General features: G+C 45.1%; 2 protein-coding genes across 20 annotated transcripts in view; both read right to left on the bottom strand.

Annotated features, from left to right (window-relative positions):
- LOC144179342 (cytoplasmic dynein 1 intermediate chain 1-like) overlaps positions 1–10,983 on the bottom strand; it is a 42,280-nt gene extending 31,297 nt beyond the window's left edge. For 10 of the 19 annotated variants that reach the window (XM_077707639.1, XM_077707641.1, XM_077707643.1 and 7 more), the window contains exons 1-6: positions 10,762–10,983; positions 10,423–10,507; positions 10,221–10,353; positions 9,224–9,330; positions 4,243–4,266; positions 670–690 (exon numbers count right to left, since the gene is read on the bottom strand). In XM_077707639.1, the coding sequence (XP_077563765.1) occupies positions 670–690; positions 4,243–4,266; positions 9,224–9,330; positions 10,221–10,353; positions 10,423–10,507; positions 10,762–10,875 (484 nt within the window). In that variant the 5' untranslated portion in view covers positions 10,876–10,983. The remainder of the gene's footprint in view (positions 1–669; positions 691–4,242; positions 4,267–9,223; positions 9,331–10,220; positions 10,354–10,422; positions 10,508–10,761) is intronic. The other 9 variants (XM_077707642.1, XM_077707646.1, XM_077707650.1 and 6 more) reach the window with 1 other exon arrangement.
- A 7,234-nt stretch (positions 10,984–18,217) lies between these two features.
- Positions 18,218–20,727, bottom strand: part of LOC144179341 (RAB7A-interacting MON1-CCZ1 complex subunit 1-like) — a 30,430-nt gene continuing 27,920 nt past the window's right edge. The window contains exon 9 of the mRNA XM_077707637.1: positions 18,218–20,016. The gene's annotated coding sequence lies outside the window, so the exon portion shown is untranslated. The remainder of the gene's footprint in view (positions 20,017–20,727) is intronic.

Genomic DNA, 20,727 nt, shown 5'->3' with positions numbered 1-20,727 from the left:
TGCCGCCTCCTGCAACGCTTCTCCAGGGATCCACTCTGTTACCCTTAATGACCAGCGGTTATCTTGCCTTCGCATTACATGCCCTGCCCACCCCCATTTCTTCTTCTTGATTTCTACTAATATGTCCTTAGCACGCGTTTGTTCCGTGACCCACTCCGCTCTCTCCTTGTCCCTTAATGTCACACCTACCATCTTCCGTTCCATTGCTCGCTGAGTCGTCCTCAATTTAAGTCGAACCCTTTTAGTGAGCCTCCAAGTTTCTGCCCCGTACGTGAGTACTGGTAAGATGCAGCTGTCATTCACTTTCTTCTTCAGGTACAATGGTAGGCTGCCATTCATTATCTAAGAACGCCTGCGGAATGCACACCACCCCATTCTTATTCGCCAACCACTTCCACTGCATCGCCACCCATCTCAACAACTATGGCCTCTAGAAAAGATTACGCAAAAAATTCTAGAGCAAAGTTGGATGTCACACTTGCCCGCACTCAGGCTGCAAAGCGAAAACTGGTCCACAAAGACTAGCCCGATTTCACCATGGCACCGTTTTCAAGCAGAAACAAAGAGGAGGTTGCTCTCTGCATGCAATCTCCTCGCCCAACGACCGTAGCCTATACACCACACAACGTCACCGCGAGACGTGACAAAAAAGACCAGTGCAAGACTTACCATAGTAGTCCAGTGGATGGGCTTTGGGGGAAGGAAGCAAGGGAGGCAAGAAGAGAGAAGAGAAAAAAACAACGGACAATAAAGATCGACACAAATTCCAGTCCACAGGTGCTCAATGCAAGAGTTTACAAAAACCTCGCTCAAAAACAACTTCCAACTGGGTTTCTACATCTGACAGTGGTGCTCTGCTCTTCACAGGTATGGTGAACTGCATCTGATCGCACGTCTGCTGCCATAACCTGAACATTCTAACATAATATTACTGAAACCACGTGCACAACGAACTTTGCCTTTAAAACTTTGTCATGAGGTACATCTCATGTGGGACAGCTCATTGAATAACAATCGATAGCAGATCCTTAAAAACTTTTGCTGGCGCCAAAAGGCAAGGCAAACAGCGTGTGCTCATCTGATAAACCATAGTATGGGTCGAGTTCATTCCCCTGAAAACACACATTGAAGTTTCCTAATATTACATGGAGGACACTGGCACGTTGTATATTCTAGCCTGTAAATAATATTACATTTCTGGTAATCTTTTCTGCGCAAATGCTTTTTGCCAGCTTTTGTTTTTCTTTTCTTTTCTTTAATCTCAAATTATGGGGACGATCTACGTTACGGTTTACACATTACAATTACTGCTTTAGAAACGCCCCATCTTCTGTCATCTATATGTCTTAAACGTTGAAAATAAACGCTAATCTTTTCAAACCCTTGAGAGAGAAAAATAAAAGCAGACTTTCCCGCACCAACTACACGTACAATTACAAAAGCGCAACAGCATTCACAGCAACACAGAAAGCGGATTTTTCATCTCAAAGGCCCTTCAGAAGGCCAGAAAAACACATCAAAACAAGCCAGTGGGCATGCTGGCTAATACGCAAACAGGCAACAACTGAGTCTCACAAACGCTTAAGACCCAATGCAAAGCACTTGCACACGGCACTTTCAGGACTATCGGTCACTGCCGAGCCCACCATCCCATGCTGATGCTCACATCCCCCATGCTCATTACAACAGCGCTGGGAAGCCCCACAAAGCATGCACATGATGGCAGAAAAGAAGCCCACAACTGCTACAACCATCATAATTGAAGAACCCGATCTATTGGCACAAAGAACGAGTTCTCTCCTTTCTTGCAAGACTTGTAGGATTCGTCGAAATTGCGTCCCAGGATGAAATGAGTGTCGCAAGTTAGGTAGGTGTTAGAGGGGCCGTGCAGACAACATACAAGTTTGTTTCATTCGAAACATTTCGTGCTTTGCAGTGTCCCCATCGCTTGTCCGGCAGCAAGCGATGCCGTATTCACCGAGAAATGAATCAATTTAGGTTAAAATTTCAGATTCTCCCGCCAAATCGCATGTTCTCGTGACGTCAGCAATGAAGACGTACCGTATTTTCCAGCGTATAAGTCGCGGGTTTTTTTTTCTGAAATTTTTGTTGGTGCGTCTTATCTAGCGGTGCGACTCATGTATGGAATAAATTTGGTACATGGTGGCCGTGCATGGTCTGCGCTCGAAAAGGTGCCTGTGTGCTGCGTGGTGTCAGCACACGTTGAGACAGCTCTATAGTCTAAACGAATGAATTATTTGTTGCCAAGTTGGAGGAAGAAGACTTCGATGGTTTTGCCTAAACGCCGTCTGTAAGTACAGCCCGCCGCGGTGGCTCAGTGGCTAAGGTGTTGCGCTGCTGAGCACGAGGACGTGGGTTCGATTCCCGGGCGAGGCGGCCGCTTTTCTGATGGAAGCCAAAAGCAAAAACACCCGTGTGTACGAGATTTCGGCGCACGTTAAAGATCCCCAGGTGGTCAAAATTAATCCGGAGCCCCCCACTACGGCGCGCCTCATCGCCTGCGCTGCGTCGGCGCATTAAACCCTACGATCCATCAATCAGTCAATCAAGTCTGTAAGTACGTGCCTTCTGTGTGTATCATTAAACCATTTTTGAGAGGTTAGTTCTGTCCAGACTTTGGACGGTAGATGCACTTGTCTAGCACTGCTTACCGGGGGATGCGTTCAGAGGCGGCAGCCACCCCGCAACCATGTACTTTCGCTGCACTTTCTAACGAAGTAATCCTCTACGAGTTTACCTGATTAACAAGTGCATTTTGTCTGCCGGTGCGTCTTGTACACCGGTGCGACTTATATACGTTTTTTTTTTGTTTTTTTTGGGGGGGGGGGAGGGGGAACTGCCGTTTTGAGGGGGGTGCGACTTATAAACTGGAAAATACGTTAAGTACATGTATTCAAACGAACTTCCACTTTGTCATTTGGCTCTGCAGCCTTGCTTGCCATCAGTCCTCCCAGATGGCGCTACCATACTCAGCCACAGACCGTCGTCCGCCGTTGCTTTGCTTTTGACTGCATTTGCACGTGGCTTGTTTCTGTTACGGTAGAAAGTAATCTTTTCATAAAACATGGGGTATCCTCGACAAACAGGGTCCCGTAAGAACGCCGCTTATGCCAATCGGCCCATGTAATGTAAGACAACTCCAAAGCGGCAGACAGCTGTGCAGCTAAAACAAGCATAGTGCGCCCAGTACCAACAGCAGTGTGCATTGGTACTTCTATGCCCACGTGTATTTTCGCAACTTTCATTGTTTACCGCAGCATTGCTACTGCTGTAAAATGAATATGCATTACATTTCAGTGCAAATAGCTCGTTTGGCAAGCTTGTAAGCCCTGCCTAATTTGCGTTTGCTTTTGCCGCCCTCAGCCAATCGCACAGCTGGGCATATGACATGATAGGTTTTGTTGCGGGAAATGAGCTAGTGGGTCACATAGCCATTCCGTTTTTTCCTAATTATGCAGCTTATTTGAGCGAAGTTTACGTTAAAAGTGGGGTGAGTATGATTCTAACGAGGCAATCTTTCGAATGAACCAAACTTTTGTTTTGTCTGCATGGCCCCTTTAATGAATATTTTCACCGGCAGTGCTAACACTGAAGCCAGGAGTGTATGACACGAGAAAAAAAAAAAAGAAACTTTCTTGCCTACTAAAAAAACAAAAAAGAAAACGCGTCAGTTGTTTTCTCACGGGTCTGCATCAAGTGCAGAATAAGAACAGACACCGCTCCCAAAGACTACGAAACGAGAGCAGGTTCACTCTGATACTAAAAAGTTTTACCTGTGCCTGCATCATGCAAGGGGAAGTGGAAAAACTCGCACACCCGAATGCAAGCACACACACACACCACGTTAAAAAAAAATGCACCAGCAATACACAAGAGGCTGGGTGCTGTTAAAAACCTGGTCCACTTCAAAATAACATTATGTAAGAGCAAACAACACAAGCCTTCAGATAAGTAAACAAGCTCCTGTCTGAAACACTAAAACATACAGAGTTAGGGTCAAGGGTAGAGAATTCACCATTGTCATTACCCCCCCCCCCAAGCAAGAAGAAGCAACCACAAACATTCAGCGGTAATTTCACAGTGCAGCTATAATTGCTTGGTTCCATTTATAACAGTGCAAAGAATACCAATTGTAAAAGACCGCCACCTTTGTAACATAACACCAGAATACCAGCCAGCAGCAAACGGACAATGACAATTAAAAAAAAGTAGCGTTCATACCGGGTTTTCCAGCTGGCTCTGATGCTGCAGAACAAAAAGAGAAAATTTCAACCCGTGTACAACTTAGCCAAAAAAAATTGATGCAATGCAACGCAAGCTGAGACAAGCTTAGCAAAGTAGCCGTAGTGCACTTTTTTTTTTAGGATTATACATTTTATAGACACGCAGATCGAGGTCTTGTTCAGCTTGATGTTTGCGATTGTAAAAAATTGAAGACCCAGCTAAAAAAGCAACTTTCCACAAATTTTTATCCTGATGCCAGCCGGGAAATCGCCTCAACAGCAGCAATTTACACCTTCTGTAAATTTCCACATCTATGGGAGAAGATTCTTAGGCAATCTCCCAACAGCTAACGCACATAGGACAGGCAAGCCAGCGGGAAGCAATAGCGCCGACTAGTGCACAAGAAGGATCCTTTATTCAAACCCCCCGTAGCAGTCAGCCTGACATCAACAGAAAAGGACCCATATACAAGTACTGGTGAGAGTTAAGAGGCTGACCCTGAGTCTGCAGATGACATAGGACACTGCAACATACAATACAATCTTGGTAGAAAAAACATCAGCTGGGCTAAACTTGGGCTCTCCAAATTCGTGCCGAATCAAGGAAATCAGCGCTAATTTAAGACAGATGCAACAGAAAAAGTAAGACATCATCAACAGCCTGGCATGTTTAGACAGAGATGAGAGGGTGTTCCTATGCGACACATACAATGCCCAAGATTCAAAGGTGCTCTGAGGAACTGATTTCTGCGACTACTAAGGCCCTCAATTACGCAGCGAGATGTGATACGACATCACGGTCACTCCCTTTACAGTGCCCCTTCAATGGCTGCAGTATGTTGGCATCAAAACAGACATTGTGCTGGGCCAGCGCACCAGGTGGATGAATAATTTGCATTCCAGAAATTGTTATAACCCACCATTTCTATGAAGAAAGACTGAAGCCAGCTAGCTGGTTTGGGCACATCAAATTGCCATTTCAATTCCAGTTAAAAGTTGGTTTGAATAGGCTGGTAAGGGCATACAAGAGATTAAGCGATGCCGTGAAGAAGGCTCCCGTGAAGTGGCGTGTGCCCTATGGGGCCAATTGCAATGACCAGTGAGGTTCGTCACCGATGCTTTCAAAGCCTGTTCGCGTTACACAAGGCTACCAGTGCAGTTAACGAAGTGTGCCGCGAGACAGAAGTTGCAAATCGACAGGAACAGGCCACTAAGAGGTCATGCAGACGATTCTCAAATGAAAAGCGCGTGATTGTGTCAGCTGCAGACTCTACTACGAGACTGCACTCCCTGCCATCGTGCAAAACAGCCTCTACAAGGTGTGATAAGCTGTGGCGACCAACCTACAAGCACGTTTAAACATCTAAAGAAGAACTTTCGTCCTGCTCTACCGCCCCAAGCTCACATCCCCGGGCAAAAGCAAGAACGTGTGGTAAGGTGGGAACAGCAGAGACAGCACACGCAACCCACGGGTGGAGAAAAAGAAAAGAGAAGAAACACAACCAGACTGTGAACGCATGCCACCGCAGGGACAAACCTTTTCGGGTCTTGAAAAAGTGTCCATGCTCTCTAGGTGAAGACGTTAAAGAGCCTTCAGGCAGCAGTTAGAAGGGGAGAGGCAGAGAGGGAGAGGAGGAGGTGAAGACAGTTCCTGTGTATGGTAGAGGGCACACACGACTACAACAGCAGCAGCACTAAAGTAGCAGAGGCGGCAGCTACAATGTCACGATTTTGGCGCATCGGCCACACAAACAAGACTGTGTACTCTACTATCTAGCGATTTTAGTGCAGCACTGACAAAAGACCGGGGGGATGGGGGAGGGGGGCTACAACATGCTTCAACTTGTGACACGTGAGTACACACTCGCGCACCAAAGATGGTTCAGATGCCGAGAGGTTTTAAAAATAAAGTGACCTACAGCACCAGCTGAACTAACGAGTTGAGCTGGATTCTATGGATGAGTAGGCAGCCGAAAAAAGCACAGGCCAACAGAAACATTCGGGGAAAGTGCTCGTAGACTGTCAGTCAGCCCTAGAGACAGCTTTCGTTCGGGCAGTGAGAGAAAAGGGACAAAACCAGGAAGCAAAGCTAACTTTCCGCCAGACTTAGAAGGGAGGGGAACAAATGCAGCATATCCAGTGTACTGGTGCATCCTGGATCCAAAAAAACATGTGCTAGTTTGCCGCGCACACGTTACCAAGTGGCAAGCTGTCTCACAAGCCCATCTGCGAAGACTTCGCATACCATAAGAATTATGTAACGGGTATGTCTAAAGGCATATTTCGAGAAACACCCTCTTTTATTCCAATCAGTTTTGGTTCCAACGAAACCAGCGCTCAAGCCACCGCCACAAAACACCGCTTGCGAGAATGAAACTGCCAACGATAGAAGTTGTTAAGCACGCAGGAAAACGGGAGACAATGTGCGTGAAAATTGCTCCATCCGCGCCACTACTAAAAGCAGCCATCATATATCTGCCGTGATGGCAAGCCTTAACCTCTCCTGATAGGAGGACCCCCCCTCCCCTATTAGTGCACGTAGTCGAGCCCAGAAAGCACACTCCAGCATGAACAGTTCTAGCTACCAAGCCCTCAACACATAATGCAGACACTAATGTTAAAAGGTGCTCCATTCACAGCTTTCTTATAATATGTAATTGAAAATGGCTACAACTGAATTTTCTAAAAGTTCAAACACAACTGTTAGCATAGCCATCTCAGTTTCAGAATTTCACATAGTCTTTTCTTCATGTTAGAAATGTAGAATTCCAAAAGTAGCTTAGGTTGAGCCTGTCAATTACAGACGAAAAATAACAAATGAAGGTTTTGTTTTTTAATGCAAAGGCCAGTGTTTCCCCACGAAAGGGTTCAACGTGCAGCCCCAGGTACACGCACCGATTTGATGCTTTGCTGAAGCTATGGGACTTATTACAAAGCCCAAAATACAGGGAGGTAAGAAACAAAAAAAGTACGATTGATTCCAGCCAAACTAGGCAGGAACGTTTGGTAAAGAAGAGATCGCACAAAATAAGGCCTCACCAAAGCAGAGCAGTTTCAAAAAAAGAAAAAAAAAACAGCTCGCTACGCTGCAAAGATGCTTCCATTCTTTGTTGCGCATCTAGCCAGTGTTCATGCCCTCAAAATAAAACAATCAAGAATAAAAAAGTAAAAGGCACGCCAGCAACAATGTACCACCGGAACAATGGAACGAGAGGATTTTTTTTCTTTTTTAACAGGACGGGGAAAAAAAGATCCACCGATGCAAGCAAAACAGCCTCAACACCTTGTAGCACGCAGAAAATCGGGCCAGTTTATTTTGATTGGCGAGTCGTATTTTTGCACTTGAGAACTGCACCAAGTCTGCACTTACTGCTTTGAGCGAAAAACCTTAAAAAATATTTCGTCCTCAACTGTGTTGCCGGGAGAGAGTTACCAATAAAATTAGGGGTTTGCGCAGGCCGAAGCTACAATTAGAAATGTGGCGAGTAAGTCACAAAAAGGCCATGAATGAATCCACACAGGGAATGCTGCAAATGCCGTTAAAACCGAAATTTCACACACTGTCAGCATCAAAAGCACGTAGCAGTCCTGGCCTGGAATAGGTGTAGCACACCTTAGCCCTGTAGCGGGTAATTGGATCCTAGACCAATAAACGCATTTACAGCAAACAAAATGGCTACCCAGGGATGCCTCTAGACGTAGGGGAACATAATTTGATGGAGGGATGAAATAACAGAACTCAGGGCTTAAGAGAGGATTCAAATAGCCCAGAGAAGTGGTTAGAAGTATATGAGAGAGGCCCTCACCGTGCACAGAAATTATGTGCTCATGAAGTAGGGCACACGGGAAAATTTAGGACGATACAATGCAGAACCCAACTGCACATTGGCATACTATTGTAATGAGGCCACACGACACATTTGACATCAGTTGGACGCAGAATAAAATGCCCCATACATGGAGACTGGAGCAACTACGGTCGATACCCGTAACCCATTCGATAGAAAAGCAGACTGCTAGCAAGAGAAGGAAGAAATCGTGAAACGGGGGTAGCGGGACGTTTGAGCTTGGAAACTGTAAAAATGGGGTAGCGATATTGGAACTGAATAGTTAGTTTGTACGAGAGAGGCCCAGGATTTAGGCTCAATAGTTGAATTGGAGGAACACTTAAAGCAACCAGCGAGCCTTCCCGAGACTGTCATTAGGACAAGGGAGAGCAAGCCGTAGCAATATGATTTTTTATTTTTTTTTTTGGCCTGAATGGTGTCACACACTGACCAAGACATCCTTAACGTAAGGCTTTTTAAAAGGGCTAAAAATGCCTTCACAAGTATCTGACGAGTCGAAAAAACAAAAATTCTGGGCACTCGGATATCGAAACAGGCAACCCCTAACCTTTTCAGATGGAGGCAAAAAGCAAAAATGCCTGTAGGTTGAGAATTCGGCGCAAGCTAAAGGCTCCCGGATGGTGGAAATTAATGCGGAGCACTCCCCTAGGCCTGGCTCTGGCGTGTTAAACCCCCAAAATTTGACATTTTTTAAAATATGAACACAACTTAGTGCCCTATTAATTGTGACACCGTTGAGAGACTGAGGAAAGCTTAACGGCGAAACTAGACAATAGGTGGTTCAAAGAGTTGCGCTTAACACTTGAGAAGCACAGACCTGCCGGATTTCTTCGTGGGTCAGCCTCGAACTTCACCACAGGACAACAAAAAAGAAGTTAACTACGCACCAACTAGGTTTTGCCTATTCTACTGCCCGATTTCTCCGTCGTTATCCTCCTTTCTTCTGTTATATCACTTTTTTTCCCCCTGCACACAATCTGACAATCAGAGAAATGAGGCACACATCTGAGCAGCTCCCTTCCGGAAGAAAGCGAAAGTACGGCCGGAAGAAAGCGAAAGTACGGCCGAAGGAGAGGCCAGACTATCAGCAGAAGATAAGAGAGACTGACAAAAGAGTGGCAGTGTACTCACCATCTCTTTCTCCAGACGGAACTGTCTGTGTCTGCTTGTTGTATGTGACATTCTCTCTGGGGGGGATGTTGGTTTGGTGTACTGTGCAGATGCTCAGCTTGGGTTTCCTGCAGAGGAAGGGGAAGGGGGGGGGGGGGGGCGAAAAAAAACAAGTAAGGAGATAATAGAAGCCTATTACATTAAAAAAGTAAATTACAAATGCATAAGCACACAATCCTTGTCACTCTTTGATAAAGAGATGCAATTTTTAGACGGGTTCCTGTGATCAAAAACTTGATTTTTTTTTTTTTCGTCCGTATCTTCTTTTCTTGTAAACTTGTTCTGTCTTTGGTGTAAATTTGCTGGGACGCTCAAAAAATAAACAGTTGGAAGTCAGCGCCCGTTTGTTCTCTACGTGTTTCTATTCCTCGGTCCTGTTTCGTTCGCGCTGTTCCGTCTCTTCATGAACATGAAGCAACTAACTTGCACCAGAGTACTGCTAAATAAAGTGAATGCAGAGGATCGAGAACTGTCATGCCATGTGTTTTTGAGCCAAGACGTTTAGCATTCACACACGAGACAAGTGCCACTTAAAAACTTTGAATCGGAACAACTTTAGAGTTAGTTCGAACCAAGCCACAGAAACTGACACGGCAATTGTCACAGCTGACTGGGCACCGGAACACCACTCGCGCCGCGCCCGCCCAAACCTCGTGTTATGTAACAACATTCGCCGCAGTGCGCAGTATCAGCGAACAAGCAGAGTTCGCTAAAAACCGTCCAACTAAAGCTTGCACAAGACGCGCCGGTCCGGTCAAAGGGCCGTCAACAAACTGAAAGCAAACTACGGGCTTTTTTCTTTTTTCGTTTTTAAAGCAAGGACGACGCTGCGCCGTGTTCGGCGGCGTTTACGTTTCGCTTCCGATTTCGGCTCTCCAGCCACGACGTGAGCCGTGACACTCCGCTTAGCATGAAGATGCGACGGCCACGCTCAGAGCTAAGCTACCACCACACTCACTTCGCAACCTTGCTGGGCGTCTGTTGCTGCGGCTGCTGCGGCGTCGGCTGAGATTGGTGGTCCAGGCTGGACGCATTGCTGTTCGCGTTCGGTGAGCCCGTGGGAGGCGTCGACACGCTGGACACGCTTAGATCTGGAAAGCGCAGCGATCGCCGTCAGAACCGGCCTTCCGCGAACCGGCCCAGTCGAAGACGTCGCTCACCTCTCGTCAACGTTATTCCCAGCGACGACAACAGCTCGTCGGGGTCGATGGCGTGGTCCGATTTCGACTTGAGGCTGTCGTCCACCTGCGAGACAAGACGACGTGAAAAACCGCGGAGGTCGTTCGATTGAAGCGAAGACGCGGTGACCAATTGCGGGTGTCAATCATTTTTGCGCCGAACGTGTGTGGCTTCCAGTGATAACGCGCGGTTACAATTTCTGGCATCGTTAAGGACTTATCCGTACGCGCGACGACAGGGGAGGTGCGCTTTCGTCCGCAGGTGCATATCGAGCATTCGGAGCTCCCGTCGGCGAAGACGGTAGGAAACCCATGGCTTACGTCATTCAGTCTGCTGTCTTTCTTCTCTTTTTCCTCTTTCTTCTTGAGCCGCTCCATGCGTAGCTGCTCCAGCTTCTGGCGTTTTCGCTCCAACTCTGCTCTTCTGGCCTCCATGGTGAGCAGGTTGAGCTGGAATCGGTGTTAGAGAACGTTGGCCGGAGCCCTAACACCGAAAACACCCAAAAGCTCGAGCCGCTTTCGCGTCAGGCCACACCAATAACCAAATTAAAAGTAAGCCAGTCTCTTTTGGTGGCGCTGTAAGTTGGTTATAAAATTAAAAAAAATTAACGTGCAGTTTTAACAATATAAGCAGCTAAATTGTGTTTTTGTAAATAATTGGATTTATTTAGTTATTTGTTAGCAAACTTAAGACTAAACTTTCTAATTTCGTATTAGTTTTGTGAGCAGAACCAGACGAGCATTTTTTCGTCTGCTTCCGCACTTCCTTCGGAGTGCAGGAAAAGCCGCGAACTGATTCAGCGCTCGCCGCGTCAATCGTAAATAGAAGAGAAAAGTGCAAGTTCTGCGCGCAGATTTCTCAGACAGAACGATCGAATTGTGTAAAGCACACGCGTACTTTTTTTTTTTTTAATGCTTGGTGCGGCTTTGAAATGTCCCGCCATACAAACGGCGAAATACGGCTTCAACGTTGGGGGTCAGAAGCGGTGGCATGGGCAAAAACAGGAATAGATAGCATGATAAAGGGCCTTTGTTTGACATGGCTTGGAAAGGACCCATCTGAGTACATCGAGCCCAATTGGGCTCAATGTACTATATGTACAAATTAATTTGTCTGCGTTTAAACGCAGACAAATTAATTTGCCCAAACTTTTGCCGGCTCAAATGCGCATGCGCCGCAATTAAGTTGGCTTACCGCAATTGGCTGAAGAAACTGTGTGACGCAATGCCGCGCATGCGCGCGCCTGCGAGCGATTCACGTGGCGCGCGATTATGTACACTGTAGCGCGATCACAGCAGCCACCCCGCTATTTTCAGATGCACGTTGCGTTCATTAAAAATGCCAAGTGCACGTACAGTATTCCGAATGCCGACCATCTGTGCTCATGCGTATACCTGTCATACAACGAACAACCTTTTAACACGAAAGTGTTTTATTCCCGGGTACGCAAAGATTTCGTTGACGTCATATCCGTCACGGAAATGACGCCAGTACAACGAAGCAAGTTGCCTGTAAAGGGTGCACCCCTGCACACAGTGTCTTCATACGGGGAAGCAACCTTTAGTACTAAAGAGTACGTTATACTCAGGGTTAATCGTCTTCGGGTTTTATATTTTAACACGTGTTTTATGCCGGGATACACCAAGATTTTGCTGACGTCATATCCGTCATGTAAATGGCGCCGGTGCACCTTTGCCGAAGCGACCCGCCAGCAGGACGTCGCTCGCCAAGCACACCCACAAGACAGCCACCGACCCGCAAATCATGCTCAGCTCTTTCGCTGCACATTTCACTTTCGCATTTTACCAATTCTATGACAGAGAAATATCAACCACATTTTTTTTCTTTTGCCCCAAACCTCAAGATACAGAGGGAGAGCACGAAGGGAGCAGGAAGCAAAAAATAACAAGGAAGATGTCTAAACAAATGACAAATTAAAAATGAAAAGCTTCGAGAATCCTGTACGTTCTCTACATGCCCTTACGTTTGTTCTGTTTATTTCTGTTTACAGTGACAGGTTTCGCGAAGGATTATTCTGCCGTGCAGCAACTTCTCATAAAAAAAAAAAAGCTCACTGAGCTGCACAAGCAGCAAAGAGCCACCATTCTGAAACTTTAGATAGCAGGGCAGAACTGTATTGCCCGTTCCATACTGCAACGTTCTTCCCTGCATCCTGATAATGTGGTCGCACTCTATCCTCTCCAGCCAACATTCTAAATAAAGACGCTGGCAGCGTAATGTAGTCTCCAGTTTCTTGAACAAATGATATGTAAAGTTAGACGTTTTTTGCCGGCAGCAGCTAGCTCACGCATGAATAGGTAATATGGACGCACTCATAGGGTGAAATGAACAGTGTCACGTGTCTGCGAATTTTTTGAAAAAAAAAAAAGGCGTGGCATTGCTCGCAAATTTTTCCCACTGTGCATGTTTATTACTATGCGCTTGCACCAATTTATACTATTAAATGCATATATGTCAAATATACTCATAGATTTATTCACTAAGACATGAAATTTCCTTATTGAAACAGCTATATTTGAGATTCTTATGCATTCAGGAACTTTCATGTGTTGAACTTTCATTTGTACCCACTAGCATCCCTAAATTGGCCATGTATGGCTATGTACAGCTTACGAGCAAATGGCTGCAATGCGGGGATGCCACGACGACACGATGATGTGATTGCAAGTATTTTACAAATCACACAAATTTTTTACTTCTTACATTGCCACACAAACCTGTTTCTTTCCTGGAACTCCCATGAAAATTCATGGTACTGCCACTTTCGGGAATTTGTTTCACCTTAAAAGGCCAGAGACAAAATACACGTGATTCATTAAAAACACAGTTTTGTACCGCTAAACAGTGATGTCTATTTCGTTGCAAACTCCCAACAACTCAGGAAAACAGATGAAGCGGTGGAGGCTCCTCAGCCTGGCTGTTTATGACATCACAAGTTCTTCGTGCAATTGGTGGCAGCTGATCAATACCATACCTGCAAAACGCAACTGCGCGACTGTAAGGGTGCCTTTGATTCTTTGATCGTGCCACTTGAGTGTTATATGTGCAGTTACCGCCTTACCGCAGTGATAACCGGTTTTAGTTCTCCCCCTATTATGCCACCGCTAATGTCGGGTAGCGCAGAATTTGAGTTTTTCTTTATTTCTTACCTTTTTTTCAGTTAGAGAAACGTCATTTGTGCTAGGAATACCAGGAATTCATGCCAGGAAAGGCTCAGTGGATTGTTAAGGAGGGACATGGCTCTCAAAAAAATTTCTTTTAATTTTCAAGTAAACTCTGTGAAACTTTTCAGTCTTGCTCTTTTTTTCCCACTGATTTCAAATATGACATTGTTTTTTAAGTTAGTCAATTAGTTCCCAATATATAATTAGGGATATTCATTTTTGGAGGAACAATTGACAAGACAGAATTAGCCATAAAACTGTAATCTTTATATTTTCCAATAGTATGAATCCTGGTGAGTGCAATAAGAGAATCGGTTTTTTTATGCATCGCTTGGAACTAATTTTACAGCTCATTAAACGGTGGTGCTTGAAATGACCATTTGAAATGGTTCCTTGCCACTAGTGCCACTAAAGTTTAATAAGTTGTAAAATTAGTTCCAAGCAATGCATCAAAAAACCAATTCTCTTTTAGCAGGGTTCATAGTTCTGGAAAATGTAGAGATTAGTTTTTTGACCAACACTGTTTCGTCTATTGTTCTTCCAAAAATGACTAATTATCTCTGTCTTGGGAACTAAATGACTGACCAAAAATAATGCCATATTTAAATCAGTGAGGAAAAAGCAGCAAGAGTGACAGGTTGCCCAGAATTTAATTTAAAAATTAAAGGAAGCTGTTTTAAGAGCAGTGTCCCCCATTAAAGGCTAGTCTTTTCATTCTAAATGATAGAGGCCGGGTTTTCTCTCCATATGGCCCCTCAAAGAGAATTATGTTTGCAATAGTTTTTCAGAATAGTTCTACCTGCATTCCACACTCTGAAACACTTTCGGTTGAAATTACACATGTTGAAAGCAGCCTTCCCATAACATGCACAGCAATGAACAGCTAGAAAGTTGTAAATAAAGACTTCCAGCGATCACCACACACTGCTCAGGGCTTTCAGCAGGCCCTCATTCGAAAGAGGCTCCTAGCTTGAAAGCGCACAAGCTTATGTCTCCTGCAAAGCCACTTGCAATTCGCAGACAGCACTTTATTAGTTGATCAAGTTCAGTACCACAACGCCTTATGTAAAATCTTTATGGAGAATCTTTATTGCCTTCTCTGAAGAGAAAACAACAAATATTTGATTTAATTTGATTTGAAATGGCGCAAGCACGCACGGTTGGAAACACAGAAAGAAGCAGAAAAAAAAGGTGTTTTATGCAACTCATATTACAAAGTTTATGCACAGCAAACACGAAGTAAAATTTATTTTCAAGTGAAAAAAATTTTTTCTATACAATTCATAATACAGAATTTGTGCATAGCAAATATAAAGAGATGTTTTTTTTTGCGTGAGTGTATGGATGGACTAGGCAAACACTGACAGCAGCCATGGCATCAGACGCATGAAGCTTGCACAACTCTAGCAGGAAACAACTAAAAGTTTCAAAATATGTGGCTTTCAACAACAATTACAGAGACTTTTCCTAGCAACCCAAATACTTTGTAGCAGGGATGGCACCTACGCACAGCTCTGACATGAAATGTCTGTTCAGATGACAGTGGATTGAATAAGAAAAGAAATTTCATCAGACCAATTTTGTAATTAGCACTTCTTATGCTCACTACTGCTGAGTGAAGCAAGCACAACTGAAAATCACACCCTAATTTTAAAAAATATGCATTACACATCAGTTATTCCTTTCGGATAATTAAAAAAAACCCAATGTTTAAGCGTTTCTTAATATTAGGGCAGACTCCAGATTGATGAGATTCTGGTGTACCAAAAGTAAATAGAGCATGCAGAATTGGCGAAGTCTGTACTCATGATTTTTCAGCTCACGAAATCCTTTATTTGCAATAGGCCTTATGTCGCTGTAATTTACTTCAACCCCCAATCAATTCCTGCATTTCATTTTGTTAAAGCTTCTCATGGAGTACGGTTACACTCTGCCAACATTTGAAATCAGGCAAGCACACAGGACAGCAGGTTCAGCGCTTATTGAAGCCAACAATACGACAACCCCTGCTACTAGGCACTATGAACTGAAAGCTTTGCAACATTGGCGAAAAACCACAAACCAACAAAGAAACTGGAAACAACTTCAAATTATAGTGGAAGAGGAAGTGTTCCACTTGCCAACTTTCAAATACCTATCCACTTGCACCGATAGCTGCGGAAAACTTCATAAGCACCAACTAAGTGTCGACAGCACATTTGTGCGCAGAAGTGTATGCATATTTCTTCCCTTGTTGCGCTGCCTTGATGTTACAAGTCAAGCGAACAGTGCATGAACGCTATGCACAGAACGTTAACTTTTTGTACTGTTCATGGCAAAGCCATCTTTGTGCACAATTGACTTTGCCACAAATACTGCAAAAAAAAAAAAAGACGAAAATGCAGAGAAGTGGATCATCGAAAAACGAGTGCTTTGTGTACACCGTGGAAATGCCTCTGCAGATGTGGACTCCATGCGAGAATCCCTAGTCAAACCAGTTGCAGCACATGATACTTCACTCTGTAATAATAAACAGCCCTTGGTAAGTGTTCCTTCATTGTCCAACCGCTGACAATGGATGGGGGGGACTTGAGTGTCTGCAGAATACCAAGGCAGTGTCCCAACTGAAGCGCAGCGTTTCAGAGTGCAGTTATTAATTCAAAGTGCAGTTATTAAAGGGGCCATGCAGACAAAATACAAGCTTGTTTTATTCGAAAGATTTTGCGTTTTATACTGCCCCCAGCACTTGTCCAGAAGCAAACTGTGCTTTATTCACTGAAAAATTAATCAATTTAGGTTAAAATTTTGATTTTCCCGCCAAATCGTGTGTTTTCACACCGTCTGCAATGACATCACAAGAACCGCTCTGCAGCCGATTGCGGAGCCTTGTTTACAATTAGTCAACCTAGATGGCGCCACCATACTGTGAAGGACTGTTTTTCTGCCTTTGCTTTGTTTTTGACCGTATTCGTACCTGGATTGCTTTTGTTAAGGTAGAAAATAATCGTTTCGTGAAACATAGTGTTCGCTCGGCAAGTATGGTCACATAAGACACCGTAACTTGCGCCAATCTGCCAGTGCCGTCTGAGACAACCCTAAGGCGCTGCACTGCTGTGCAGCTAAAAATTCCGCCATCTCCACAAAGTGAATGATGATGAGAGGGGCGAAGCTCCAATGCTTAAAAGTGGTGCCAGTACAATTCTAAAAAGGCAATCTTTCGAATGACTTAAACATGTTTTGTCTGCATGGCCCCTTTAAGTGTGCATTTGGAATTGGGTCGTCGACGGTGTAACTGAGCGAACGATCAATTGGCACATGGGAGGATGACAGAGTGAGTGAAGAGCGCAGTCGAGAATGAACGAGGGTGACATGGAAGAGAACCCGAGAAGGGAAGCACAGGAAGAGAGCGGCGACCGAGCAAACACAGTGCTGCCCGAGCAGAGGCCCATCTGTGGAGGCAGACTAATGTGATACACTCAAAATTTGTGCTAAGAAGTGTAACCATCGGCCAATTTTAAGTGCACAGCACTTTAGGGGCTCACCTTGTCATCATAGCTCGCTCTCTGGACCCAAGTAGAGCCACACGGTGTACCATCGTAGCAGCACCCCGTCATAGCGGCGTCCCAGAGGCTTGGAAAACCAAGCGGTTTCTATACCCATAAGCGTTCGAAACTCGTGAATCGCTGGCGCTTGTCATACATCTCCCCGTTGTTTGGCGCAAAGAAAACTGCAGGTACATTTGAGGCAAAATATATGCAACTAACCGGCGGCGTCCGCGTTCATTTAGTCAGGAATGCTCGTTGTGTTGGTTTTTACGATAGTAAGCAAAAAAAAGTGGCAGTGCAACGCCGGCACATGCGGAAGGAAAAGCAAGCACAAGAAAAACAAAACTTTCGCTGGTGCAGTTTCAGGGAGGGGGCGCGCGAGCACTGCAAAGGCGGGAAATTTGAATTGCATTGGACATACCTCCGTAGAATTCATCAGGAGAGGAATGAGACAGAGCGGCGAAGAGTGTGATGGGTGGTAAGAGTGAGCAGGTAACGGCGCCACAGCCCATTATGGCGAATCACTGCTCTGCATTTCTGACAGCTTTCACATCGAGTGGAACGGCTTTAATTTTTTTTGTTATGCTAGACCGGACCACACTCACTACACGTCACAGTACCAACACAGCCAATACTCTCCTTGGCACAGCCAACCAGTATTGGGCAATGGGAACTCTCAAAATCTTACATTCGCAACACTGCTAACGCATACACACAGTCACTGTTGTGGTATTGTAATCACTTTATGAAGACTGTTCCGATGCAAAGCAAAGACTATGACAGGGGGAACACAAAAGTTAGCTTGTCTTCCTGGTGTTTTGTAGCCAACGCAAAATTTCCTGTTGTTTCAGCTGGCTTCCATGTAGCATTGAAGTTGATGGCGCAAGACTGCTGCCTTGAACCGAGGAGGCTGTAGCGAACATTGTCTGAACCCAAGCTGCCCTGCGGGCTGCCACTGCCTCTTTTTTGTACCACGTCAATGCCAGTGGCTTTCAAGACACGACTGCTGTTTGACACCCGTTCGTTGGCGACAAGAAACACCCAAACACGCGAGGGAGAGAGAGGAAAACAGGACAATGTTTCGTGGTTCTTTTCAGTATGGCAAAATGAGCACCAAAACAGTTACAAAGTGTACGCATGCTCTTCAGTGCAACAACGCTACCCAGTAACCAAGCACAGCCAAACAACTGCTTCTAACAGTAAAATATACTCACCTTGAGAAGAGCTTCTCTTTGCCTAGGCCCAAAATGCTCACTAGCGTATATGCTAACATGCACAAGCTCGATGACACTATAGGACGTCTAGACACTCGCGAGAAAAATGCCCAACACTACCCATCCCCCCTTTTGGCACGGACATTAGTACTAACAGCTACACTGGATGGACTCCACTACAAATTCGGTGCAGACTGTACATTGTAAATGCTGCGTTAAAAAGCACAACACCTAACGCAAAGTAGATACACAAGCACAACAGGCAAAGAGTGGGGTGAGGAGTCTACAAATTTGCTTCGACATCAAAATTTCCCCCATGCAACATAGCAGGGGCGAATTCTTCACCTAAAACTGTGCAACGTAAAAGGTGATTGCTTGCAGTTACTGCAAGAAGGAACACAGATTGTACAGGGCAGACGGACTGGAATAATTGTGTCGATTTAAGATTGCAAATAGCAAGATCACTTTTCTTGTGTTATGCCCTGTTCTTGCCACCTTAGGCTAATTTATGCGCAACACTGTGCCCTTATTTTATCTTCAGAGGACACTTTCACGCATCTCTATTTATGCTTGACAAGGCTGTCTGCCCTGCACTGCTCCCTCCTACAGCAATGGCCAAAAGAAATGCAGACTCTCTGACAAGCCTGGACCAACCCCAAGTCACTACAGGGTTCACTAATCACTATTGATCACCGCTAGCAGACACCACCAAAAAATATAAGTTGCTAAAAACTGCCATCAGTGAGTGAATAAGGTTTCAGTGTCTTAGCCACTCCCTCACAAAACACGAAAATGACTCGAGAGAGGTCACACAGCAGAGGAGACAAAAGAAACCTCACTGTCAAGCTGCCGCACTGATCAGGTATGCTAAAAGGAGTGCTGACACGAAATTTCTAAGCTGAGATAACTATTTAAAAACCTTCCTTTGTATATGGAGACAACCCCCCCGAAGTTTCAACCACAACTGTTAAGTATAACATGTTTTATAAACCAATTTCAATCTTTGCACGACGCACAAAGCCCGAAACGAATACCCTTCTGACATCCGCTCCTCGCCTGAAACTGCCGACGTCAAGGCTTCCGTGACGTAGCCAAAGTGCTGGCTGCTGTTGGCAAGCACTGCTTCACCTCGTACATCCCGTCACAATTTTAGGACTGACGTCACGCTGCCCAGGCGTGTGCAACCACGGCCGTCTGGACATACGTGCATGCAGACCGCACATGGTGCGACACGAATAAGCGAGGCTGTAAGCAATTATTCACACAGCGATCGACCCAGCTAACGTGCCATTCTATGATTAGTGGGCTGGTAGGCACACTTATAGCAGTGAAAGAAACCCAACATGAAAATTTCGTGTCAGTACTCTTTTAAACATTGCTATGGGGATGAGACATTCTGCCTCTATTCCAAGCAAGCCCAGGAAATGGGAGCACAATTAGTACAAAGGGTGAGCACTGTTCAAACGTTACTGGCTGCAAAAACGTTCCCAGAATTCCCTCCGAAAAACGTTGCAACCAGCCCCGAGGAAGAACCGAGAAATACTGCAGGTGATGCGGAAGTTAGTACGGTCCACGAGGTTCACGGAAGAGCTTGGGACAAAAGAGGGTCGAGATGACAAATGAATCTCCTTTGGGCTGACAACATCTGTAGTCTGAAAGACCAAAAAGAGAAAGAAAGAAAACAACATGAACGACAACAAACTGCGGAGGAGAATTAAAAATGGCAGTTATTCTACAAATACAGTTGAACCTCGTTATAAGAGGCATGGATAGAAGAGACAATCGGGTATAAGGGACACTATTCACCGTCACGGATGGCCGCCCTGTCTTTCCCGTTAAGTTGACCTCTCTTATAGCAGTCATCGGATGTAGAAGATAGTTGGTTATAAAGGACAAGTTATCCTTGAATTTTGGTCAACAATCTCGCTTGTAACTGACATTTTCACTTTAGATGAGGTGCCACCAGTCACTAACTGCAGTTGCATCCGTTGTGGAAACAAAGGGGTCGACAGACACCCGCAGTCGCTATTAGCTATGAAATGACGACGAAAAGCCCTGCCAGTGGAAACGCAACATACATAAGTAACTAAAGCTTACCACCATGTGTACGAGAGCGACCGTGCATGCGGGCTCCTGCGCAAGCCAAGAATACCAGGAGTGCACAGGGCGCCCTCCCGATCACTTAGCTCCCAATCAAGAAGCATCGCAAATGTCGAGTCCTGCAGGCCTGATGAATAGCCAGAGCACACAGCAGAAGAAGCTGTGAGCTCTGGCTATTCATCAGGCTTGTGAACCCGACATCTACGATTTATCTTCTGCAGACAGTGAAAAAGAAGAGAAAGCTTGTAAAAGCTGTTGTAAAA

The sequence above is a fragment of the Haemaphysalis longicornis genome, unplaced genomic scaffold (assembly GCF_048455015.1).
Source record: "Haemaphysalis longicornis isolate Haplotype H1 unplaced genomic scaffold, Haemaphysalis longicornis Haplotype H1 scaffold_4, whole genome shotgun sequence".
Classification (NCBI taxonomy): domain Eukaryota; kingdom Metazoa; phylum Arthropoda; class Arachnida; order Ixodida; family Ixodidae; genus Haemaphysalis; species Haemaphysalis longicornis.
Note: the sequence above shows the minus strand (reverse complement) of the source record. Positions and strands in the feature narration are given on the sequence as shown.